Consider the following 24,757-nt stretch of genomic DNA (forward strand, 5'->3'; position numbering starts at 1 on the left):
ACTTCCATCTGTCTTCTGGGCCTTTACGGCTTTCCCGAGGCTGCTGTTTGAATTGGCAATGGCTTTTCCAAGCCGTGTTATTTCAGCATTCCTGCTGAGAATGCCCAGAGGTGGCAGGACCCTACAAGGATTCTTTTGCCTTTCTATCCCATTTATTGATTTTTTTTTTTCCCCCAGGAGTACATTTATGAACACTGTTCACACCATGCCTGATTTCTCCAGGAGGAGATGGCCACGGCACCTCCTGAGCTGGGAGGTGTCCCCATCCCAGATGGCACAGTGTGGGCTCCTCACCCCTGTGAGCTGGCAGAGCCAGAGACACTCATTGAGCCAGCAGCGAGGGCTCACTAATCCTCATCCCAGCCGACAGCTCCTTGGCCTGGCCAGACACTGACATCACTTTTTCCCACAGTTATCAGCCCTGCGACAGAGGCCCGTGGTGACATCTGGGCTGTCGTGGTGCTCACTGCCCTCTGAATGCCCATCCCACCGTCACACCACGGTGACTCTGAGGCTTTCCAGTGCCAGGGACAAGGCAGATCCTGCAGGGGAACAGCCAGAAGCCTTCCAGCAGGCTGGGCACAGCAAGGATCACCACGCATTCAGCACAAGGAATGCAAGGACAAAGCATTCACCTCCATGAACTGAATCCAGGAGCGCTCCAGGACAAGCACATGTATCCAGATGGATGCTGTGGAGCATTTAGACATGGTAATGGCTAATTTAGATGTGTTAATGTCTAAATCAAACTAGTTCAGGACATGCCTTTTCACTGGACTTTGCTAAAATTAAATGTGCCATGTCCACCTTTTCCAAAGGCAATGCCTGGATGGGTAACACACAAATTTACTGTTACCCTCACCACAAAGTTATAATTGCTTTCCTTTGGGAACAGGTTTTATAAAAAGCTCTCAAGCAACAAGAGGCCAAAGTCTTCCCTTTTTGCTTCCTCCTGAATTGATTCCTTCTGGAAGTTTAGCTGACATTTGGATAACTTCATCCTGCCTGCTCTACACACGCCTTCCATGTTCAGCTCATTCTGACGTAACGCATCAGGCCCTCCTCAGAACCATCTGTTCAAGTGACACCAGAAAGGCCTTGTTATCTCCCAAGAAAGATAAATCTGTGAGAAATCTATCTGGGAGAGATCTGGGTAGTAACACGGTACCATGTGTTTACACAGTACTTGTTACTCCAAGAGTAACATGTTTGGCAGGTTGGGTCTGCACCAGCAGCTCCTCCGAACAGAAAAAGACCCAAGAAAAGGCATTAGAAAGGAAAAGGGAGGGAGGGAGAAAGAAAGGTGAAGTGGCTCACAAAAGGCCCTCGAGTCAGTCAGTGGGAGAGCTGCATTTCCAGGCTCCCAGGGCTCCTGACTCATTCCCAAGCCATGAGAGCCCAGGGCTCCAAGGCAATCTGAACTCTGCATTCCTATCGAATCAAACCTCTGGAATTTTTCCAGCAGAAGTGCCATCTTAGCGATGGCTCGTGGGAGAGTCCTTAAATAGGTCAAGTTTCTTCTTTATCAAAATTAGGATGTGTTCCTTACACACTGATTATGAGGGCTCCTTGCAATTACTCAGGCCTTTCCATTCAGGAAATTCAATGTGTCGAGAAGTACAAACAACAACAGGAGATGTTCAACTGTTCTTCCCAACCAACCTGCATCCTCCCCTTCCTCAGGGTGTGGTGTCAGCTGGAAAAGGAGCTGGTTAGGGAAAGGCTTAAGGCAGGGTATGTTAATACCTGTAGATGGGGTCCATGAAAAAGGGCGATGGCTTAGCGTAGTGCAGGGAAGGCTGCTGAGGCAGCTGGGACTGGGAAATCTTAGGTAAGACCTCACTTGCCATCAGCTTCCTCTCCCCATAAATGTGGTTTTTCCGTGGCTCTCTCCCTCCATTCTGGCTGGCTCGGATGCGGTTGCCAATGCTCAGATCCAGTGGCTGCTCCTCCCCTGAGGACGGGGCTGGGAGGACCTTGGAGGGCGGCAGGATTGGCTTAATCTCTTTTGGCTTCGTGGTGAGATCGAAGGGGGACTCCGAGCTGGTGCCACCGACTTTGTGGAGGTCCCTGGGTGACTTTGGTTCGGCCTTGACCAGCAAGTTGTGATTGAGGGTCCGCTCCGTGAAAGGGTAGAGGGAGTGGGGGAAATTGGGGAGGAACTGGAAAGGGAACATGGAATGATACGGGAGCGAACCCATCTTTTTCTCCTGCATCCCCATAAAGCCAGGCCCAAAATACTTCTCTGCGATGGAGGCGATAGCTTTAATAGAGTCATTGGCAGCGCCCGTGGTGGGCAGCAGGTGCTCCTCGGGGGGAGGAAAGAAGGAATGCTGAGAATAGAAGAGAGGGATCTCGCTCGTGGTGTTGGTGGAGCTGGCAGACACCGAGCTACTGACAAAATCTGGCTTGGTCTCCATTTGTTTGCTCTTGTCTTTCGTTTTGTCCCTGTCACTCTCGGCGTCACTGTCCAGGTCAGAGCCCGTGCCGGTCGTGGTGTCCAGATCCGTGCCCGTGGTGGTATTGACATCCTCAAAGTCACTGCCATCGGACATGTCACTGTTCCTGGCTTTTAGCTTCTCCAGGTAGGAGTTTTCCAGGCTGCTTTCACATTTCTCCTCCCCTGAAGGAGCCTGGTTGCTGTTGCTCACTGCAGAGATCAGGGGCAACGCCGGGTTCCCGAGGGGGCTGGGGAGCTTTGCGTCCGGAGTGTGGTTGAGGGGACTTTTGAGCAGCTGCGTGGGTGGTAACAAGGGAGGCCTGGGGTACAGAGAAGGTGGAAAAATCCCCGGGAATCCCGGGGTGAGGGCAGGGAATGCTGGAGGGGCTGGCGAGAACGGGAGCCCGCCGGGGTGCGGGCGGGACGGGAAATACTCGTTAAAGCCCAGGCTGGCGTGGTTGAGGTTGGGAGAGGGCTTGGATTTGTCCATGATGGAGGTGGGCGTGAGGGGCAGCCCGGGGGCGAAGATGCCGGCGGGGCTGTAATGGTTCTTGCCCTCGCAGAAGCGCCGGTGCTTGTTGAGGGAGGAGGTAGTGCTGAACATCTGCCCGCAGTCCTTGCACTTGATCTGGGTGCGGCAGTCCGCGTGCATCCGCTTGTGGCGGCACAGGTTGGAGAACTGCGTGTAGGATTTGTGACAGACCTCACCTAAAGCGTCAACAGGAACCAACAACAAAAGCCATATGAAATTAACAGGAAAAAATGGCAGGGATTCGCCCTGGGATTCACCAGCCCGCCCCCAGGCCGCCCCATCTGCCCCATCCCTGGGATCTCCCGACCCCGAAGAGCAGTGGAACGTCACCGCCTTTCCCTTTGGATGAAGCCCATCCTGGAGAATCTCTCAATCCACAGAAATCTGAGGGGTTGTGCTAGCTCTGCTCAAAGTCTGGGGGAATTTTCAGGAAAGATTATCATGGAATCACAGAATGGTTTGGTTGGGAGGGGCATAAAGCCCATCTCATCCCACCCCCTGCCATGGGCTGTCCCAGATTACTCAAAGCCCTGTCCAGCCTGGCCTTGGACACTTCCAGGGATCCAGGACCATCCACAGCTTCTCTGGACAGCCTGTGCCAGGGCCTGGCCACCCTAGCAGAGAAGAATTCTTCTGTACATCCAACTTACATTCAAATTTCAGTGTGAATGCATTCCCCCTTGCCCTGTCACTCCAAAGTCCCTCTCCAGCTTCCCTGCTGCCCCTGCAGGTCCTGGAAGGTGCTGTGAGACCTCCACACAACCTTCTCCAGGCTGAAGAAATCTCTCAGCCCAGATCCAGAGGGAAGATGCTCCAGTCCCCTCAGAACATGTTTGCCCAAGTCATACATTTTTAATGATAACATCTATTTATCCCAGCTCATCTGCTTCCCATTAGTCCTAGCATGGCTGGAAGCACTGGGGGCTGGAGGGAGAAGAACTTTTCTTCATTTAATCAAACCTGCCCTTCCTTAATGCCCTCAGTAGTGCATAACTCCTACAGGGGGATGCTCTATAAATCCCCTGCCAACCAGGCCTGGCTTCTGCCAGGACTGGGATCTCTTTTTTTAATCCTTTAAATCAGTCCAACACTCCTGCCCAGCTAACTGAAGCCACATCAGCGTTTTCTCTAACAACCTGTAAATACCAAGCTTTCAAAACATGGATTTTTATGACCCCTTTTCACCTCCAGACTTGCTGCTGTGGAAGAAACAGGGCAAAGCGAGACAGAAATCCCACCCCAAACTTTTCTACACATCAAAACACAGTGACTTTTTATTATCTGGTGCCTCTTTCAACATGGGAATAAATGTGGTGGTGAGTTAACACACTCCTTCCCCCGGGGAACGGCTGTTATCACCCTTTTGTGAGCAGGGAAACTGAGACAAAGCAGGGGAAGGACATTGTTTGGGCTTGGACAGGCAAGGACATGAATCCAAGTTCTGACACTCCAGCTCAGGGACTGCTCAGGGCTCCTTCCCTCCTCCCAGCTTTACTGATAGGTGCATGTGAGCATGATTTTCCCTGTATTTTCTCCTAAATCTTTAGGATTTACTTCAGTGCTTGAATATCGAATGACTGGTGGGAGACAATTTCACTAGCAGCTCTGAAAATACAATAAAGTAATAAATTCCAATTGAAATTCAAAGCAGAGATGGATAAAATTCAATGAATTTGACATTTCAGTTCAGATGAGCACCCCAAAATCCAAAGGAGTGTCACTGAAGGCTCTGCTTGCTGACTGCAGTGTAAATTCAGGCTGCACTGTCTTGTCCCCAGAGTATTTAATTGTTTGGCCCTGCCACAGCCCAGAGCTGCAGGGAAACACAAACAGGACAAGAAAGTCATCACAAGAGTTTGCATGTTTGAGCCAATCCTAATTTTTGGATTATTTGGATTATTATTGAGCCAATCCTAATAACTTTAAAATCTTGGATCAGATCTCCTGAATTGCTCTTAGTGCACACACAGAGTTTTATGGCTGTTCTAAGTATTATTTCAGCTACTTGCAAAGAAAAGGTTTACTTGGCTTTTTTACTCCATTTTAAAGGCTTTTCTTTAAAAATATCCAAACAGAGCTCTTAAAAGGAGCACTACTGAATTTATTTTCCATGAAAATTCAGCACTACTGAATCTTATTTCCATGATAGTCTCTTAAATACAACAATCTCTGCTTTTTTTTTTTTTTTTTCAATGGAGTCAGTGATCATCATCCCTGGAACTGCTCGAAAAACCTGTGGATGTGGCAGTTAGGGATGTGGTTTAGTGGTGGCCACTGCAGTCCAAGAGTTGGACTTGATGATCTCAGAGGGCTTTCCCAACTGTAACCATTCTATGATTCCAGGATTCTTCCATTTTTCACCCCAGGAGTTTTTGCTAGATATATAAATACTGCACAAAATTCCCTGAAGAGAAGTGCTGGAGTTCTGAGAGCTCACATCAGCCTTCTAAAATAAGGAAAACTGGAAAATCTCTGTTAAATCTCCAGTTATCCAATGATTTAGTAATTCCTTGTGGAACAGCCTCTCTTGCCCTCCTGATTTCTGCAGTGATAAAGTCACAGGTTTGGGGTCTTTTGAGAGCCAAATATAATATTGTAAAAAATTAAACACAAACACACATAGACCCCTTTTCTTCCACTGAACAGGGGGAAAAAAAAAAGAACCAACTTCCTGGTGAATCCTGCCTGTGGATTTGGAGTTGTTAATGGATTCCACATTGATGGACAAAACAACCTGACACATCTGTCCAGGCAGGATCCCTCTGCAGTTGTTCCACACTCTGATTTGCTCTGACAACTCCCTAATTCTGATGAGGTGAGAGTGAGGAGATTATGAGGAGAAATCCCTCATCTCCCTGCAGCAATCCTGGGAGCCAAATTATCCCTTTCATGTGCCCAGTGAAAGATTGCAGCAAAATGAGCGAGAGGAGCGTTTCTTCTTCCTCTGCTGACACCCAGCTGATTATCTCAGGACCCTGATTACCTCGGGACATTAATGAAATGAGTCTCCCAGGATATTCCTGCATGCTGTTCCCATTATTCCAACAGGGGAAAAAAGGCAGGAGTGGGTTCAGTGGCTTCCCTACCGTAACATCAAAGCCTGGAATCAAACCCAGATCCCAGCCCGTGCCTGAGCAACGTGTTCTGAAGTGTCAGGAAGTGATCCCTAAAGTTCCTGGAGCTTTGTTGTGACACCATCCACCTCCCTGCACAGTTACCCAAACCCAGTGGGTGCTGTGTCAATTAAAAAAATATACAGCCCTGGGAATGACAAGGGCTGAGAGGGGTGGCTCTCCAGGGAAAATGCCCTTCTGGAAATATCCCACCAAGGAGAGCATGAGGACACAGTTCATCTGCTGTTTATTTGGCTCCCAGCATTATCTAGATGAATCATGCAGTAAAGAAAGAAGAAAAAACTTTTTTTTTGAAAAAAAAAAAACACCTTCTCATCTCTGTGATTATTCCAAGCTCTTTACAATGGCTCCAGGATTTGAGGCACCCCTGTAAAACATTTCGATCAGGCTGTGCCAGCTATTTATTTATGTCACCAACAGGAACATTCGAAAGCGATTAAGGCAAAAAAAAAGACGAGAGAAAGAAAAGATATGAGAAAATGGCATCGCTGTGACCGCTGAGAGACTCAGCTTTTAACTTGTCAAGAAAGTCAAAAACTGCCACGAATGTTTACTGAAAAAACAGGGAGCATGCAAAAAAAAAAAAAAAAAAGAAAAAAAAAAATCATCTTGTTCTCTGAGCTATAAAATTACAGCGGCCGGGGATGGGAGGGCTGGGGGGCCCCTGCAGGATCCCTGCAATTACAGGCTGGTGATGGCCGTGACAACTTACATATGAAAGGTTTGACAGTGCTGTGGATGTGCTTGTGCTGCTTGAGGCCCGAGGAGGTGGCGAAGGTCTTGCCGCAGTCGGGGCAGGCGTGGGCCCGCGCGCCCACGTGCTGCGAGCGGATGTGCCGCTGGAGGTTGCTGGGGTCCGTAAACACCTGCAGGGAAAAACACCTTCAGGAGGGGGGGAAAGCACCAGGAGAAGAGCCTGCAGGTGGAAAACTTGTTTTGTTAGGGTTTTTTACAGTGCTGCTTGTGGTTTGAGGAGCGCGGGGTGGATAGGAGAGGAGAGGTCAGGAAAGAGCTTTGTTTGTGCCCTGCCAGGCTGAGAGTGTGGTGCTCATGGTTGGACAGTCTGTGGCACCTCCTTAAGTGTGTGGTGCTCATGGTTGGACAGGTCTGTGGCACCTCCTTGAGTGTTCATAGTTGGACAGGTCTGTGGCACCTCCCCAAGTGTGTGGTGCTCATGGTTGGACAGGTCTGTGGCACCTCCCTGAGTGCTCCTGGTGGGACAGGTGTGTGGCACCTCCTCGAGTTCTCGTGGTTGGACAGTCTGTGGCACCTCCCCAAGTGTGTGGTGCTCATGGTTGGACAGTCTGTGGCACCTCCCTGAGTGTGTGGTGCTCATGGTTGGACAGTCTGTGGCACCTCCTCGAGTGCTCATGGCTGGACAGGTCTGTGGCACCTCCCTGAGTGCTCATGGTTGGACAGGTCTGTGGCACCTCCCTGAGTGCTCATGGTGGGACAGGTGTGTGGCACCTCCTCGAGTTCTCATGGTTGGACAGTCTGTGGCACCTTCTCAAGTGTCAGGTGCTCATGGAGGGACAGGTCTGTAGCACCTCCCCGAGTGCTCATGGCTGGAGAGGTCTGTGGCACCTCCTCAAGTGTGAGGTGCTCATGGAGGGACAGGACTGTGGCACCTCCCCGAGTGTGTGGTGCTCATGGCTGGACAGGTCTGTGGCACCTCCCTGAGTGCTCATGGTCCCAGGTGAATCCCCCCATGGACACTGTGTCCTGCACCCTTTTTCCCAAATCTGAGCACCCACCTCCAGGTGAATCCCCAAGGGACACTGTGTCCTGCACCCCCAGGTCCCAGCACCCACTCCCAGGCAAATCCCCCCAGTGGACACTGTGTCCTGCACCCCCAGCACCCTCCTCCAGGTGAATCCCCCAGGCTGACCAAGTCCTCACTGTACCTTAACACAGTTTTCACATTCAAACCGTTTCCCACTGTCGTGAGACATTTGGTGACGAATCAGGTTGGATTTCCAGTTGAAAGCCTTGGGACACTGGTCACACTTGTACTCCCTCTCCTCAGTGTGGATCACCATGTGCTGCTCCAGGCTGGCAAAGAGACACAGGCTGACCTTCAGACCACCCAAAGCAGGCACTGGGGCAGGTCTGAGACCCAGAGAGGTGACAGAGAACCAGCTGGGGGGCCTGGGGTTTTCCAGATTCTGTGTGCCTCAGAGCAGGAAGGGAGCAGCTCACAGAATTCACAGGATCCCCAGGTTGGAAGAGACCTTCAAGATCATCAAGTCCAACCCAGCCCCAACTCCTCAACTCAACCCTGGCACCCAGGGCCACATCCAGGCTTTGTAGAACACACCCAAGGATGGTGACTGCACCACCTCCCTGGAGAGCCAGTCCAGAACTTTATCACCTTTCTGTAAAAAACTTTATCTCCCTTTCTGTGAAAAACTTTTTCCCAATATCCATCCTATATTTCCCTTGGTGCAGCTTGAGGCTGTGTGCTCTGGTTCTGTCAGCTCCTGGAGAAAGAGCCCAGCCCCAGCTGAGCACAGGCACCTTTCAGGGAGCTGTAGAGTGATGGGCACTAATGGGCACCCCTGAGTCTCTTTTTCTCCAGGCTGAGCACCCCCAGCTCCCTCAGTTGTTCCTCACAGGGTTTGTGTTCCAAACCCCTTGACTGAGAGAAGGGCAGTGACACCCAAACACCATTTGAGGCTTTTGAGATTTATTTCACTGGTGGAAGATGCCCTGTTCTGCCTCCAAATGACCCTGTGTTTATGCTACTTATAAATACCTGAGTCCATTCTCAACGGGGAAAAGGAAAGTAAACCCATCCGTGACCCTAGAGATCCCTGAGGGGAAAAATGGGCACTTTTTGTGGCATCCCCCAGGGGAAAGAAAAGCTATTTGCTGCTGCTGAGCCTCTCATGTGTCCATTTTCATGGGCAGCAGGCCCACGGCTTCCCAGAACACAGGGACTCACCGTTGGGAAGAAACATGATAAGGTGCAAACACGTTTCACTTCTAAATGTCAGACATCTTTGATTACTTCACTCAGCAATTTCACCTTCTGCCAACTGGCAGAGTCTCCAGACTGGGGGGATGATGGCAATCCCGAGTGGCTGCTGGCACAGGGCCATGGCAGGGGTGGCACCTGGTGCTCCAGTGCCCTGGGAAACCTGCCCCTCCCTGCCCAGGAATCCTGCACAGCTCATGTTGGCAATCCTGCACCTCTCAGACCTTAAATCCTGCACCTCTCATGCTGGGAATCCTGCTTCTCCCTGCTCAGAAATCCTGCACCTCTCATGCTGGCAATCCTGCACCTCTCAGACCTTAAAACCTGCACCTCTCATGCTGAGAATCCTGCACCTCTCAGAACTTAAATCCTGCATATTCCTGCCCAGGAATCCTGCACTTCTCATGTTGGGAATCCTGCACATCTCAGTCAGAAATCCTGCACAATTCAGGCCTTAAACTCCGCACCCCTCAGATATGAAATCCTGCATCTCTCAGGCTAGGAATCCTGCACATCTCAGGCTGGGAATCCTGCATGTCTCAGCCAGAAAACCTGCACAATTCAGGCCTTAAACCCTGCACCTCTCAGACATTAAATCCTACATCTCTCAGGCCTTAAATCTTGTGTCTCTGAGGCCAGAAATCCTGCACATCTCAGGCCAGGAATCCTGATCCTTTCAGGCTGGGAATCCTGCTTCTTTTGGACAGAAATCCTGCACCTCTCACGCCAGGAATGCTGCACATCTCAGACCAGAAATCCTGCACATCTCAGACCAGGAATGCTGCACCTCTCAGACAGAAATCCTGCATCTCTCAGTCTGGGAATCCTGCATCTCTCAGCCAGAAATCCTGCACATCTCAGACCAGAAATCCTGTACCTCTCAGCCAGAAATCCTGCACATCTCAGCCAGGAATCCTGCACATTTCAGGCCAGCCCTGTGAAACAAGGGAAGGAAATCTGCATTTTTTCCTTCCTTTGGGGCAGGTTAACAGGAGTTACAAACACTACTCTTACTGTGAGTTCTTTAGAATAACCAGCTCACATGGAATCTGCCCCTCCCTGACACCCCTACACATGGGCATGAAACCCTTCCTACAGAACTTTGAAGCATGGATGTATTTTTAGAGAAACATTAAAGCTGAATACTACTGGAAAATCCTGCACAGTCTTCAGGGAAGATACTCCCTGGGCATTTCTGGCAAGTTCAGGATCCCAGGAATCATGTCAGCCTCGGTCACTCAACACCCCAAACTCCTCCCTTGGAGCACAGATGGATAATTCATATTCATGGGCATGCCCCTCATAAACTGCCAACCCACTGCTTTGAAAGCAGCAATATTCATTTTGCTCAAGAAATGGTGCTCTTAAAATGACCAGATTTTTTAGCACACGCAAAGTAACACAAAATTTTCATATGTGCATCCAGAAATGCGCTCCTGTTAACTGTGATTTATGAGTTTATTTTGAGCAAATATGGACAAGCTAATATGCTGTTCAGAGGCAAGTACCTACTGGGATTAGCAAAACATTTATTTATTTAGTCAGCTGCTAAATGCTCAATTTCAGGTCCCCAGTGGCATCCTTGATTTCATCTGTATTAACTTTGAAAAATTCTAAGACCATCCAGGCACTCTGAGCGGGTTTATTTTGTGTTTTAGTGACTTTAAACTGGGCAGATTGATGGAGGAGAGACTGATGTGGACATTTCCTCCCCACCCCACCAATCCACCAGCATGTCAAAGGCTGAACAAGGATTCTGCTGACTCTCTTTTCCCTTGTCAAAAAAAAAAAAAAACCCAACAAAAAAAACCTTTATGTTACTTATCCCAAAATATTGGGTCTAAAAGGCAAAAAACCCCGAGGCCCCAGTGCCAGTTCAGACCCCTAGGGAGCCAGGAACACACAGAGGGTACAAATAGGATGCAACACACATTTCAAAAGGTTATTTCCTTGCTAACATAAAAATTAGTTATTTCCTTGTTAACATAAAAATTAGTTATTCCTAGTTGACATAAAAATTAGAGAGTCCTGGAAGCTAAAGAGGAGAGAGCTCCTAACACTGATGGATAAAAGAATCTGAATTTTTACTAAAATCCATAACATTGAAAACATTTGAAGGAAGTTCTCCTTGTCTTGTCAGTTTAAAAAAAAGAAGAGAATTGCAGCCTCTTATTTCTAATGGGAGTACCCAACAGAGAGCCACGAGGTGAGGATTAAAAAACCACACTGGGCTAAGAGGACCCACACAGGAATCCCAGATTCTACAACTCCCAAGCTCTTTTCCTTGCAGATACAGGGAATGCTCTGCAGGCTTCACCTTCCTCTGCATCTTTTAAAATAGATTTTTTTCCCCCCCCCACACTTCCTCACCCAGATCAAAGAGCTGAAAGTATCAATGTAATTAAGTTCAAAGTGACAAATGCAGGTTTTTAAATGTTAAACTGAAGTGAAACAGGGGCTTTAACCTCGAGGTTTTTGCTGTGCTCAGGCAGAGCCTGACAGGGGATTGCCAGTTCTCACAGTTTTATAACAAATTTTGTGGTGCACGGGGTTTGTTCACCCAAGAAGGCAAAAGAAATGAGTATGTGAGAACTTCAGCCTCCGGTAAACACAGAAAACTCTGCTTTTATAGAATTTTATAAAGGCTTTTATCAAGGCTTAGGATGCAAATAAACACAATCTTAAAGTGATTTAAAAAAACCCTCAACTTTTAAAGCTGGCTCCTAATATTTAACTATCTGAGTCTCACTTTGCCAATGAATTAGAGAGCTCAAAGATTGCTGTGTTAAAGCTGCGTTTCATTACTACCACATTCTGCTTTAAAAAAAATCAGATTTTAAGTTAAAACCCGAGTTTAAATATTTTCCCTTTTAAAGAGAAGTTTAATTCTTATTTACAGTTGCCGTATAATCATAATAACAACTGAATAATTGTTGCAAATTAAAAAATGAGCTGGAGTTACCCAGCTTTCAATCTTCTTCTTTTTCCTTTTCACATTTCTGTCACAAGAACATTTGGTGGACACAAAGAAAATAAAAAATTTGATTGGGATAGAGTTTTTTAATTGCTCCTGCCAGATCAAATAGGAGCTTGTGGCCACATCACGAGTTCTTAGGGCATTGACACCTCTTTAAACCCACTCATATCAAATGACCAAGAATTAAATTTAAGGGAAGCCTTCATGCACGTGTTGACTGAATTAATATTGGTGGTTTTTTCCTTCAGAACAAGAGAGCAGATGGTGGAAAGATTTCAGGAAAGAACCCCCTAAACTTCCCACCAACAACCCTTGGGTGCTTCTACCAAAGGGCAGTGAAAAGCACAGGTCTGTGAAATCCAGGTGGAATAAAACACTGCCTGACAGCTACAGAGGCCCCAGAGTGAGCATCCCTAAACCTTGTAGGGAAAGGGGAGGTTACTAGGGAAAAAGGAAAGGTTGATCCCAAAAGAAACATTCCTAAAGCCTATGGAGGAAGGAAAGGTTTATCCCAGAAAGAACATTCCTAAAGTTTATGGAGGAAGGAAAGGCTGATCCCAAAAAGAACATTCTGAAATGCTATGGAGGAAGGAAAGGTTGATCCCAAAAGAACATTCCTAAAGCCTATGGAGGAAAGAAAGGTTTATCCCAAAAAAGAACATTCCTAAAGCTTATGGAGGAAAGAAAGGTTTATCCCAAAAAGAAGATTCTGAAATGCTATGGAGAAAGGAAAGGTTTGTCCCAAAAAGGACATTCCTAAAGCTTATGGAGGAAAGAAAATTTTATCCCAAAAAGAACATTCTGAAATGCTATGGAGAAAGGAAAGGTTGATCCCAAAAGAACATTCCTAAAGCCTATGGAGGAAGGAAAGGTTGATCCCAAAAAGAACATTCCTAAAGCTTATGGGGGAAAGAAAGGTTTATCCCAAAAAGAACATTCCGAAAGCTTATGGAGGAAGGAAAGGGTTATCCCAAAAAAGAACATTCCTAAAGCCCATGGAGAAAGGAAAGGTTGATCCCAAAAGGAGGATTCTGAAGTTCTATGGAGGAAGGAAAGGTGCCTATAGGGAAATGGCAGGTTTATCCCAAAAGGAACATTCCTAAAGCCTATGAAGAAAGAAAAGGTGTCGGTGGGGAAAGAAAAGGTTTATCCCAAAAAGAACATACTAAAATTCTATGGAGAAAGGAAAGGTTTATTCCAGAAAGAAGATTCTGAAGTGCTACGGAGGAAGGAAAGGTTGATCCTAAAAGGAACATTCCTAAAGCCTATGGAAGAAGGAGAGGTTTCTATGGAAAGAGGAAAGGTTTCTACAGAGGAAGGAAAGGTTTCTGTGGAAAAAGGAAAGGTTTTTATGGAAAGAGGAAAGGTTTCTCTGGAAGAAGGAAAGGTTTCTATGGAAGGAAGAAAGGTTTCTATGGAAGGAGGAAAGGTTTCTATGGAAGGAGGAAATGTTTCTACAGAGGAAGGAAAGGTTTATCCCAAAAGAACATCCCTAAAGCCTATGGAGGAAGGAAAGGTTTCTACAGAGGAAGGAAAGGTTTCTATGGAGCAAGGAAAGGTCTCTATGGAGGAAGGAAAGGTCTCTGTGGAAAGAGGAAAGGTTTCTATGGAAGGAGGAAAGGTTTCTATGGAAAGAGGAAAGGTTGATCCCTTCAGCCCTCCCCATCACTCCCCTTTGGCCAGGACGCAGAGGGGAGGCCAGAGGAGGGTCTGGCTGTCAGGGGTACCTGTATTTGTTGGGGAACATCCTCTCACAGTCCTTGCACTCGTAGACCTGTCCATCTCCAAGGCCTTCCTGCTTGATGTCGTCGCTGAGGCTCTCGTAGAGGGCCCCCACGGCCCCGCAGCCGTACTTCTTGTGGCGCCGCAGGTCCAGCTTGGACTGGAACAGCTCATCACAGTCCTCACAGCGGAACGAGGGCTCCTCTGCAACACACACAGCAGCCCATGGTCAGCCCTGCCCCAGGAAACACAACCAGAGAGCAGGCAAAGCTCCCCCAGCCCAGCAAACAAACAAACAAAGAGAGAATTTGCAAGTGAGAGGGGAGAGAACCCAAGGGAGGCTGTGCCAGCAGCTGCTTTCACTTTAAGCATTAAGAGAAAAAAAAAAATCAGATCACACAACCAGAGGAGATCTTGTTTTCTTTGTGTCTTGGCCTCTGCTGAGATGGAGGGACCTGCAGGGATTGGGAGACACACAAAATTCTGGGCTCGTTCTGGGGTGCTGCGCTTGTCTGCAAGGAGGGGGTTTGAAATTATGAGTGAGTTTTCCTCAGAAGGGGCTGTCAGGGAAAAAGGAACAAACCAGACTCATATAAACACAGACAGTGAGAAAAGCAAACTGCCACAGCACAAACCTGGAGAAGCTTCTTTCTAAGAAATTGCCTGTCTAATGTTCTCCTCTCAATTTTCCACTGCAGGAGCTCAGGGCTCCATCAGCCTGAGGAGTCCCAGCCCAGAGCACCATGGAAGGAAGAGCAGGGAGCCAAAGGCTTTGTTGCTGTGCTCTTTGCCTTTTTTTTTTTTTTCCCCTCTTTATTTTTTTTTTTTTTTAAGTTCTAATGCACATAATAAATTACTGTAGTCAAGGTCAAACAAATTAAAAAGAGGGCAGCTATTATTAAGTTTACAAGGCAGCATCCTGACCATGGTGCCAAGCCAAACAATCAGCTCAGAGCTGTAAATTTTCCAGGAGAACAAGCTCTGTGAGGGAGTCGGGATAGCTCTGGGTTTCTCCACCCTGGAACAGAAGCTTTCCAGCCCCCTGTGAGTCACTGGAGCCACGTTTCCCTGTCCTCCCCTACCCTCTTCCTCCACGCTCTGAGGTTCTCTTTTTCTGATAACTGCACTCCCAGAAGGAACAGCCTGTGGTGATGCATTATCTCTGAGGGAGGAGTGGGAATATTCTGAGAGCTGCAGCCAAAGGTGATGCTGTGCTGGAGCTGATCCATCCCTGCTCTGCAGAGAGGGGATGTTGGGGTGGGATGTGGCCACACTCACGTTCTCAGGGCAAAATCTTCAAACCCTTTGCTTCAAAGTTCCTCCTTGCACTTTTTTACATCAAATTTTGCACAAATGCAAACACTTAGGCTGAGCTTTAAGGCCTGGAATGGTGGTTTACATAAATCAGGGTTAATTTTGTTATGAGTGTGACAGGAGTGGAACCGTGGGCAGTGTCACACGCAGAGACCTCCGTGCTCCCACCTGGGCACTCACCTCACATCTCCCTTTCTCTGCTTAAAGCTGAGTTTAAAACTGAGCAAGGCAAGGTCCCAGAGGCTGCTGCAGCAGCGATGTGGGCAGAGGAAACCCTCTGCACCCTCTGCACCCTCTGCACACCTACACGGAAAGTACTGACATGGGGAAAATCAAACCCAGCTGAAAAAGAAAGTATCACCAAACCTCAGCCAGCACAGCCTGGCTGAGCCAGGGGGCTGAGCCACCCTCAATATTTGAGGGAATGACTGGCAAATGAAAAAGATCCCCTGTGGTAAATGGAGAGAAAGAGAATTAAATGTAGCTGGAACTTCAGGAGTGTCATTGCACCAAAAAGATTGGGGTTTGTACGTTGGGTGATGAGGAGAAACATCTCTTACTACTGATTGATTTTTTCCTGAATAATAGAACCTGACACAAAACTTTACTTCCTACAGAACCAGGGAGCTCTGATTGTGGGGGTTTGGCAGAGATTTTAGCAGCCCAGCAGCCTGCCCAGTGCTCCCAGAGCCACCCACACCCCCATGGATGATCCCACAGGGCTGCAGGAGCATCTCCTCAGCTCACAACAGAGGGTGGCAAAAAGAAATAAACTCCAGCCAGCCAACAAAGGGATTTTGACTAAAAAAAGAAGACCCAGGGAAAGAAAATACCCAATTGTTCTCATTTCAGCTCATTTCAAGGTTTATACACTCTGAGATTGCTGGCAGCAGCCTCACCATGGGGTGGGTCAGGCCCTGCTCTGCTCCTCAGAGAAATTCTCTTTACTGCAATTTATAGAGCAGTGGATCCCAATGTGTATCCCATGTGTGTCATGTCCCTGGGGAGGGAAGCCTGGAAATCAGGACACCATAACAGCAGAATGGAGAGACTGCCATTAAAATAATCCAAACTACTTTTTATGAGTGAAAAGAAGAAAAAAGGGTAGCATCAAACTCCAGAGACAGGGAACTTCTCTGCTGAGGTGTTTCTCTGCCTCAGAGCCAATGTTTCCCCTCTTTGCTCTCTTGTAAATGCAGCAGTGGCTTAACCAGGAAGGAATTTTTGGAGGAGTGACTGAAATCCTCCAGGCTGGGAAGCCCCAGGTCCCTTCACCTCTTAACAAGCTCCTACCAAACTCCCAGTGTCCCTCAAGCTCCACCTGGCAAATCCCCAGACCTGAAAACACTTGGAATGGAGGAAACAGATTTTTTTTTTTTTTCTTTCCTTTCTTTTGACTTCAGAGAAAATGCAACCAAATTCCTTCCACAAATCCAGGTGGAATTCTTCCTGCTCCAGTTTGAGATTTCCATGATTAATTACAGCTTATTTCACCCAAACTCTCCTGTAGGAAGCAGAAATCCTCTCTGGGTTTGGAAAAGCAGCCATGGAGAGAAATTTCCTCCATACCTGGCTGGAGGATAACTGCCTCCCCTCCCACTGCCCTGCCTGCTCTTACCAGTGACACATTTTTGTCCTTTCTCTGAGATTACAGAGCAGGGAAAGAGGTGAAATATCTTAACTGCCTCAAGAATGTTTTAGAAAAGAGATTTAGCCTCTCATTCTCCTGGTCCTTTGCCATCTCTCACCCAAATCACACAGGATCCAAGAGGACATCAGACACAGAAGCTTTTCCACAGGTGGAAAAGCTGGAGGAGAGGAAAAGAAATTCCTGTGCTTCAGAGTATCTGGGTTTGGAAAAAGAAATTTGTATTGAAAGAAGGCTTAGAGAGCTGACAAAAATATGATTAAAAGCCTTGTAGCCACGTGTTCTTCATGTTGCCACTGGTTGTAAATCCTGTTTTGATGCTCAGACAGGCTAAAGAGAGGAAAGCCAGATCAGGTGGGAGAGCAGCTGAGGGTGGGGAGGCCCTGGGAGAGCAGCTGTGGCTGCCCTGCATCCCTGGAAGTGTCCAAGGCCAGGCTGGAGGGGACTGGAGCAGCCTGGGACAGTGGCAGGTGTCCCTGCCATGGAATGGGGTGGGATAAAATCATCCTCCAGCTCCCTTCCAGCCCAGATCATTCCATGAGAACTGCTCCAAATCCTTCCCCCATTCCTTAGGCATTCCCAGCAAATCCCAAACCAGACTCCTCAATAAACACCCTGCAGGGGAAGGACCTGAGCCTGGCTTAGGACCAGACCATGCCCTGCAAAACCAAAACCTAAACCAGCTCAGGGCTGAGCTGAGACCTGGTGCTGATTCTGTGTCTGTACCTCACACCCACTTTGCAGGCTCCAGGTTCATTCAACTGTTCCTTTTTTCCCTGCCTGTAAGTACCAAAAATAAAAAGGTCACCCTTCAAAGCACGCTCTCATTAAAGTTTTCCCCTTTTTTTCACAAAAATAGTGCCCTTCACAAAGGTAACTGTGTGACAGGGAGAAGGGGCTGCAAAGAAAAGAGCAACCCCAGTCACACCGAAATTGCTGCCTGCTCTCTGTGTCGTGTTTGTCAAATCTGTGGTTATGTGTGCCTATCTGAAGTTCCATCAGTAACACTCAGGACAAAGCAGGAATGCAACAGAAAAATAAATCAGTGCCTAATAGCTTTCAGAGAAACCAAGGGGAACACAATTATGTGGCATCTACATGCTAATCTACCAGACTCGAATCTCAAAGGAGTTCAAGTGCCCTACTCAAAATTCCTGCAGTGATAAGGGGTCTGCTGTGTTTGGCTGGGGTTGGGAGGAAAGATTTTTATGATAATTATCTTTGTGTGGAACAATTTTGCATTTTCTCTCCTGTTAATTCCAAAGTGAGCTGGGGGTGCGAGGCAGCAGGAAGATAGCCCTGCTGAAAGTAAAAAGTATTAAGGAGTCAAATATTTAATGTTGGCCTGGCATAATTTGACAGCAATTATGCAGCAAAAGCACTAGACACGTTACCAGGAAGATCCAGATAAATGTTCCATAATGACAGAGATGGAAAACAAGGAGCACTTTTTGCTTGTTCACATAAAAGCCTGCTAGAAACTGAAATGCAGAACAGCAGTGAGTTTTCATTCAGATTTCTCCTTGATATCAAAAAAAGGTGCAGAAATTATTCATCTCTCTGTGTTGGTGTTGAGAAAATCATTAGCTTTTTTGGGGGGAGAGCTGTGAAAAAATAGTCCCAAACCTGGTATGAGTGAGGCAGCAAATACCACACTTCACCCCCAGCCCTTCAGCAAATGAACTTCCAGCAGCACAAATCCTCAAACTATCTCATTTCTCTGAAATATTGGAACCTGATTGTTCAGGGTTTGACTGCAAATTTGCATCAGAAATTATACTTATGTATAGGTCAAAAAAACCCAGAGTATTGTGGGGTGCACTGAGAGAACTCCAATTTCAGAAATTTATTTTATAGAGCATTATTTCCATCTACTAGTTTAAAAACACCTGGTGAATGAGAATTTACCAGTATTTATAGAAATTATTTAGAGAGTATTTATAGAAATAAATCATGGAATAATGATGTTGGGTAATCCTTCCCAGTTTTCCTCAGAGGTCACTTCCTTGCACAGTGAATGTGGGAAAAAGCATCCTGAGAGAGGAAAACCAGTGCTGGGAGCACTCTTAGATTTCCAGAGCACTCCATGTGTGTGTCCTGCTACCTGCCCACAGCTGCTGCAGAGAAAGATGAGGTGTCTTTATTCCAGCAATGATAATTTCAATGATGACTCTTCCACCCCTTGCCTGGACCCCTCTTTTCCAGATTCCCTAAATCTCTGCAGGCTGGTGTCCACCAAGAGGGGTGTTTTCCATCCTTGGGGTGGTTTGGCCGTTTTTATTGCACCCTGGAGATGGAAAAGGCACCTCTGGTCATACCCAAATCCACAAAGAGAAGAAAATGATGCTGATCAATGGAAAAGGCACCTCTGGTCATACCCAAGTCCACAAGGAGAAGAAAATGATGCTGATCAATGGAAAAGGCACCTCTGATCATACCCAAACCCACAAAGAGGTGGAACTGAGGCTGAGAAATGGAAAAGGCACCTCTGGTCATACCCAAATCCACAAAGAGGTGGAACTGAGGCTGATAAATGGAAAAGGCACCTCTGATCATACCCAAACCCACAAAGAGAAGGAAATGAGGCTGATAAATGGAAAAGGCACCTCTGGTCATACCCAAATCCACAAAGAGGTGGAACTGAGGCTGATAAATGGAAAAGGCACCTCTGATCATACCCAAACCCACAAAGAGAAGGAAATGAGGCTGATCAATGGAAAAGGCACCTCTGGTCATACCCAAATCCACAAGGAGAAGGAACTGAGGCTGATAAAAAACTCATTGCTGTGGACTGAGCGTCTCTCACCAGGAGAAGAGTGAAAATGAGCCCCAAATCCATTCAGAGACAGAAGGGCAGGTCCTGGCTCGGGTTTTGTCAGGTTTTGTCCCAGCCCTGCCCTGGCTGAGGGTGCAGGGTGCTGCAGAGAGGAGCAGAAGCTCCTGGGGAGCCTTACCTTCCATGCTGGGTGCCATGTTCCCCAGGGAATAACCTCCTTCCTTCAGACACACCAGGAGCTCTTCTCCCGGCTCAATCTCTTTAATAACTTTATAATAGACCTGGGAATCACAAACAGAACACACAGGGTAAGTATGCAAAGGCTTGTGGTTTCTGTTTTAACCAATAATTCAAATTACTTTCATTAATAGGGGAGGCTGTCCCTTGATTTGGGATGATTGCTGCTCACAGCTCATTTTCCTGCCTTTATTTGACTCTTTGGGTGTCAGAGTTTCACAGGGTTTGGACAATAAAAAAAGATTTTGGGAAACAAATTATCTCTCCCTCAAATTACAAAAAATCTTCCCATTTTTCTCCTGTCCTCCTATGAGCTCAGTGTGTTTGTCACAGTGCAGGGAAGATTAAACTGATGGAATGGTCATTTTTAAAGCTCTGCTCTCTGAGCCAGGATTGGCCTCATGGTTAGAGCTGAATTATCACATCTCCACAGAAAGATTTTGTTGATAATCTTCCCCAACATCCTAGGCCTGACCCCTAAACACAAACATGAACCCCTCCAGGTGAGCAGTTTGCCCACATTCTGAGCTAAAATAAAATAAAATAAAATAAAATAAGATAAACCAGCCTAGACCTGACCCCTAAACACAGACATGAACCCCTCCAGGTGAGCAGTTTGCCCACATTCTGAGCTCCTGTCTGAGCTCATTTCTGGGGATTCCACTGCAAAATAAAAATTGTCTAAAATTTTCCTTTTTCTCATTATCTTTTTCATTTTCACTTCAGTGCTTCTCCCTACTTGTTTTACAAAAAAAGCTTTTCCCAGGACCAAACCACAGTGAACTTAAGGGGAAAAGTACCTGAAAAAAACCCAAAAAGCAGTGAGCTCAGAGCTCAGGACTGACTCAGAAAAATAGGAGTTGGGATGGGCAAAGCTAAGAGAATAAATAATATAAAATAATATAAAATAAGATAAAATAAGACAAATGAAATACATTAAGATAAATAAAATAAAATTTAAAAATAAATAAAATAAAAAATAAAAACCAAACCAAAATAAAATAATAAAATAATAATAAAATAATAATAAAAAATAAAATAAAATAAAATAAAATATAATAAAATAAAATAAAATAAAATAAAATAAAATAAAATAAAATAAAATAAAATAAAATAAAATATAAAATAAAATATAAAATAAAATAAAGTAAACCAGCCCAGACCTGACCCTTGAACACAGCCATGAAGCACTCCAGGCGAGCAGTTTGCCCACATTCTCTGCTCCTGTCTCAGCACAGAGCCTGGACCTTCCACAATGTCCTGAGCACAGCTCTGTTCCTCTCCTGGACCTTTGTCACTGCACCAGGAGAAACCCCCAGAACAGAAACAGGACCCAGACAGGGGCAGAGCCCACTCACCTCCCACTGTCCCACCCCAAACCCCGCAGACACCAGGGCAGGGGTCCAGGGACAGCTGGGTCCCACCTGAGCCTCATCCCCTAATCTGCACCTGCTCCAGGAGCTCTTTTGTCCCGAGGAGATTCAGTGTCCTCCAGATGTTTCCCAAATTTTTGGAGTACACTGGACCCCGTCCTAACACAATACCCTGAGAATTCACCTGGTAACTGTTATTAACTTCCAGGGTGTTTTAGCACTGCATTTAACAGCAATCCAAGAAATTCTGTTTTGGGGTAAAAACCACATTTCACCCAGAACAATTCCCGAAATTTGCTGCCACTCTGCCTCTGCCAGCCTGTGCTTGTGGGGAAGGAACACACACAACTCCCAAATTCCCGCCCGGCTTGCATTAATTGTGTCACCACCGTGCGTTTCTCTTCCCAGGGTCCCTTTCCTTCCCTCCTGGCACGGAGCACGAGGCTTTGGCAGATCCCGACCCCGGCCCGGAGGGAGCAGCGGCTGCCTGGGGTGCTCCCAAAATTGTCCTCCCGGTACCGGAGCTGCGGCTGCGGGGAGATGTGATGGCAGGGACAGGGACGCGATTCCAGGGACAGGCGGCTGCAGGGACAGGGGACATCACTCCCAGAGCTGCAGGGACACGGGACATCGCTTTTAGAGCTGCAGGGACAGGGGACATCGCTCCCAGAGCTTCAGGGACACGGGACAGGGGACATCGCTTTGAGAGCTGCAGGGACAGGGACCATCCCTCCCAGAGCTGCAGGGACAGGGGGCACCGCTTTGAGAGCTGCAGGAATAGGGGACATCCCTCCAAGAGCTTCAGGGACACGGGACATCGCTCCCAGAACTGCAGGGACACGGGACATCACTCCCAGAGCCACCACGCGGTGCGGCGGGGACCTGGGGCGCGGTTGCCGCTCAGAACTTTCCCTCCGCACCGAGGTCAGGACGCTCCCGGACCGATCAGCCCGCGTTCCGCCGGGACGGCCCGCGATCCGCACCGGTCCCCGCACTGGTTCCCGGTCCCGGTTAGGCAGGAGCGCCCGCAGCTCCTCGAGCGGAGCCGTTCTCCATCGCTCGAGATAATTACGATCCCCATCCCCCGGGATAATTAACTCTCTCCGCCGCCCCTGCCGCTGCCCGGCGCCTCCCGATCCCGCTCCGGCGGGGAAGGGCGAGGGCTCTCAGCAGCCGTACCGGGGCTCCCCCCTCTCCTCGGGACACACCGAGGAAAAGTTGCCGGTGGGGCGCTCCCACAGCTGCCGGGACCGGGAGCGGGATGGGGCCAGGACCAGGAGTGGAACCGGGATCGGGAATTGGGATGGGGATCGGGGTTGGGATGGGGATCGGGATGGAGATTGGGATGGAGATTGGGACCGGGATCGGGATGGAGATTGGGATCGGGATTGGGATCGGGATGGCCATCGGGGCCCGGAGCGCGGCCCCTGCCCGCCCCAGCAGGTGGCAGACGCCGCCCGCCACCGGCCCCGCCGCCACCGCGGGGACCCCGCCGGTGCCTCGGAGCCGGTGCCGGGCAATGCGAACGGAGCGGGCCTGGCCGGGCCGGGCCGGGCCGGGTTCCCCTGACCTGCTCGCTCCTGTCCCGCGGCCGCTGCGCTCCTCCGGTGCCGGCGGCCGGGCCGATCGGGGGGAGGGCAGGGAAGGGAAGAGGAGGGAACGGGAGGGGAGGGAAGGGAAGAAGGGCAGCCGGGCCGTGTCTGTGCAGCAGCTCCAAGGCCGGGGCAGACGGAGTCACAGCCGCCCCCACGACCGAGGGGCTGCGGGGCGGCACTTAGAGCGAGCTCCGGTACCGAGTGCTGTGACACGGCCCTTACCGGGGGTACAGCCCTTACCGAGCACTGGGTACAGCCCTAACCGAGTGCTGTGACACGGCCCTTACCGGGAGTACAGCCCTTACCGAGCACCGGGTACAGCCCTCACTGAACACCCGGGAGAGCCCTAACCGGGAGCTCCGGTACTGCCTTAACCCAGCGCTGTGACACAGCCCTTACCGGGGGTACAGCCCCCACCGAGCACTCGGTACAGCCCTTACCGAGCACCCAGTACAGCTTTTATCGGGAGCTCCGGTACAGCCTTAACCGAGTGCTCGGACACAACATTTACTGGGGGTACAGCCCTAACCGGGAGCTCCGGTACCGAGCGCTGTGACACAGCCCTTACCGGGGTTACATCCCTTACAGAGCGCTCGGTACAGCCCTAACCGGGTGCTGTGACACAGCCCTTACCGGGGGTACAGCCCTCACCGAGCACTTTGCCCAGCCCTAACCGGGTGCTGTGACACATCCCTTAGCGAGTGCTGTGACACAGCCCTCACCGAGCACTCGGTACAGCCCTAACCGGGAGCTCCGGTGCATCCCGGTCCTCACCGGCCGGTTGCTGGCCGTGCCTCCCTCCCTCCCTGCCGGGCTGACGCCTCCCCGCAGCCCCAGTGCGAATCACCGGTGCCTGAACTCCGAACTCGCCCGAGCTGCGGCACCCAGCACTGCCCGGGCAGCTCTCACTGGGAGCTTCAAAGCAGGGATGGTCACAAACACAAAGATTTGGGATGGGAAATGAAATCCCACCGCTGACAAAACACCCCAGACTGCCCAGACACCCAACCCTGAGCTGCCAGGATCCTGCTGTGATTCCACCCCTGGTTTCCACTGCTTTGCAAACACTTCTCCCGGGGCAGGCACTTCTGTCCCCATCCAGCTGGGAGGCCAAAAACGGGACCTGCTGCTGTGGGCAGGATCTGGGATCTCCCTGGACCTGCTCAGCTCCAAAATCCCAGGTGGAAACCCCGAGCAGCACCAGGCTGACACAGGACACACACCTGTGCCCAGGTGAGAACAGTGCTGAGACCCCTGCTCCACCCAGCCCGGGGAGCTCATTTCTGGGGATTTCCCTGCAAAATAAAAATTGTCTAAAATTTTCCTTTTTCTCATAATCTTTTTCATTTGCACTTCAGTGCTTCTCCCTGCTTGTTCTACAAAAAAGCTTTTCCCAGGACCAAACCACAGTGAACTTAAGGGGAAAAGTGCCTGAAAAAACCCCAAAAAGCAGCCTAAGAGTGAGCCCAGAACTCAGGTCTGACTTGGAAAAACAGGAGTAGGGATGGGCCAAGCTAAGAGAAAAAAATAACTAAAATAAAATAACTAAAATAAAATAAAATAAAATAAAATAAAATAAAATAATAAAATTGCCATTAACAGATGTGCTGCTGGCAACCCAAACCAGCACTAAAACACCAGCTGTGGTCTAAAAGGTGCATCAAGTTCAGAGATAGGCACAAATTTTACAGGGAAAAATCCTTCAGAATGGCCCTGCCAAGGGCTGACACTGCCCTGGTCTCACCCTTCAGCTCCTTTTCCTCCCTGTTTGTTCTCAGAATAAAGTAGCTCCCTGTATTTCAAAACATCTCCTGCAGTCCTTCCAGAAAATAGGACAGGCTCCTTTAACGATCAGGGAAAAGTTGGATTCTGCTGGAGCCACATTAATTTCATCAAACCTTTCATTATGGTAATTAACATCATCTTTCAGTCATACTGCTGATGGTTTGTGCTCATCAAAGCCTTTTTTATTTGTCGAGCACTGAAAAAGCTCAGATTCACTAATCCAGCAGAAGATTTACAATCACAAATC

The 24,757-nt window shown here is 48.5% G+C and overlaps 1 protein-coding gene across 3 annotated transcripts in view; it reads right to left on the reverse strand.

Annotated features, from left to right (window-relative positions):
* PRDM16 (PR/SET domain 16) overlaps nucleotides 1–24,757 on the reverse strand; it is a 320,553-nt gene that overhangs the window by 26,193 nt on the left and 269,603 nt on the right. For all 3 annotated transcript variants that reach the window (XM_059866706.1, XM_059866707.1, XM_059866705.1), the window contains exons 5-9: nucleotides 19,699–19,801; nucleotides 13,788–13,986; nucleotides 8,011–8,158; nucleotides 6,819–6,972; nucleotides 1,747–3,148 (exon numbers count right to left, since the gene is read on the reverse strand). In XM_059866706.1, the coding sequence (XP_059722689.1) occupies nucleotides 1,747–3,148; nucleotides 6,819–6,972; nucleotides 8,011–8,158; nucleotides 13,788–13,986; nucleotides 19,699–19,801 (2,006 nt within the window). The remainder of the gene's footprint in view (nucleotides 1–1,746; nucleotides 3,149–6,818; nucleotides 6,973–8,010; nucleotides 8,159–13,787; nucleotides 13,987–19,698; nucleotides 19,802–24,757) is intronic.

Source organism: Haemorhous mexicanus, chromosome 23, assembly GCF_027477595.1.
Source record: "Haemorhous mexicanus isolate bHaeMex1 chromosome 23, bHaeMex1.pri, whole genome shotgun sequence".
Classification (NCBI taxonomy): Eukaryota; Metazoa; Chordata; class Aves; order Passeriformes; family Fringillidae; genus Haemorhous; species Haemorhous mexicanus.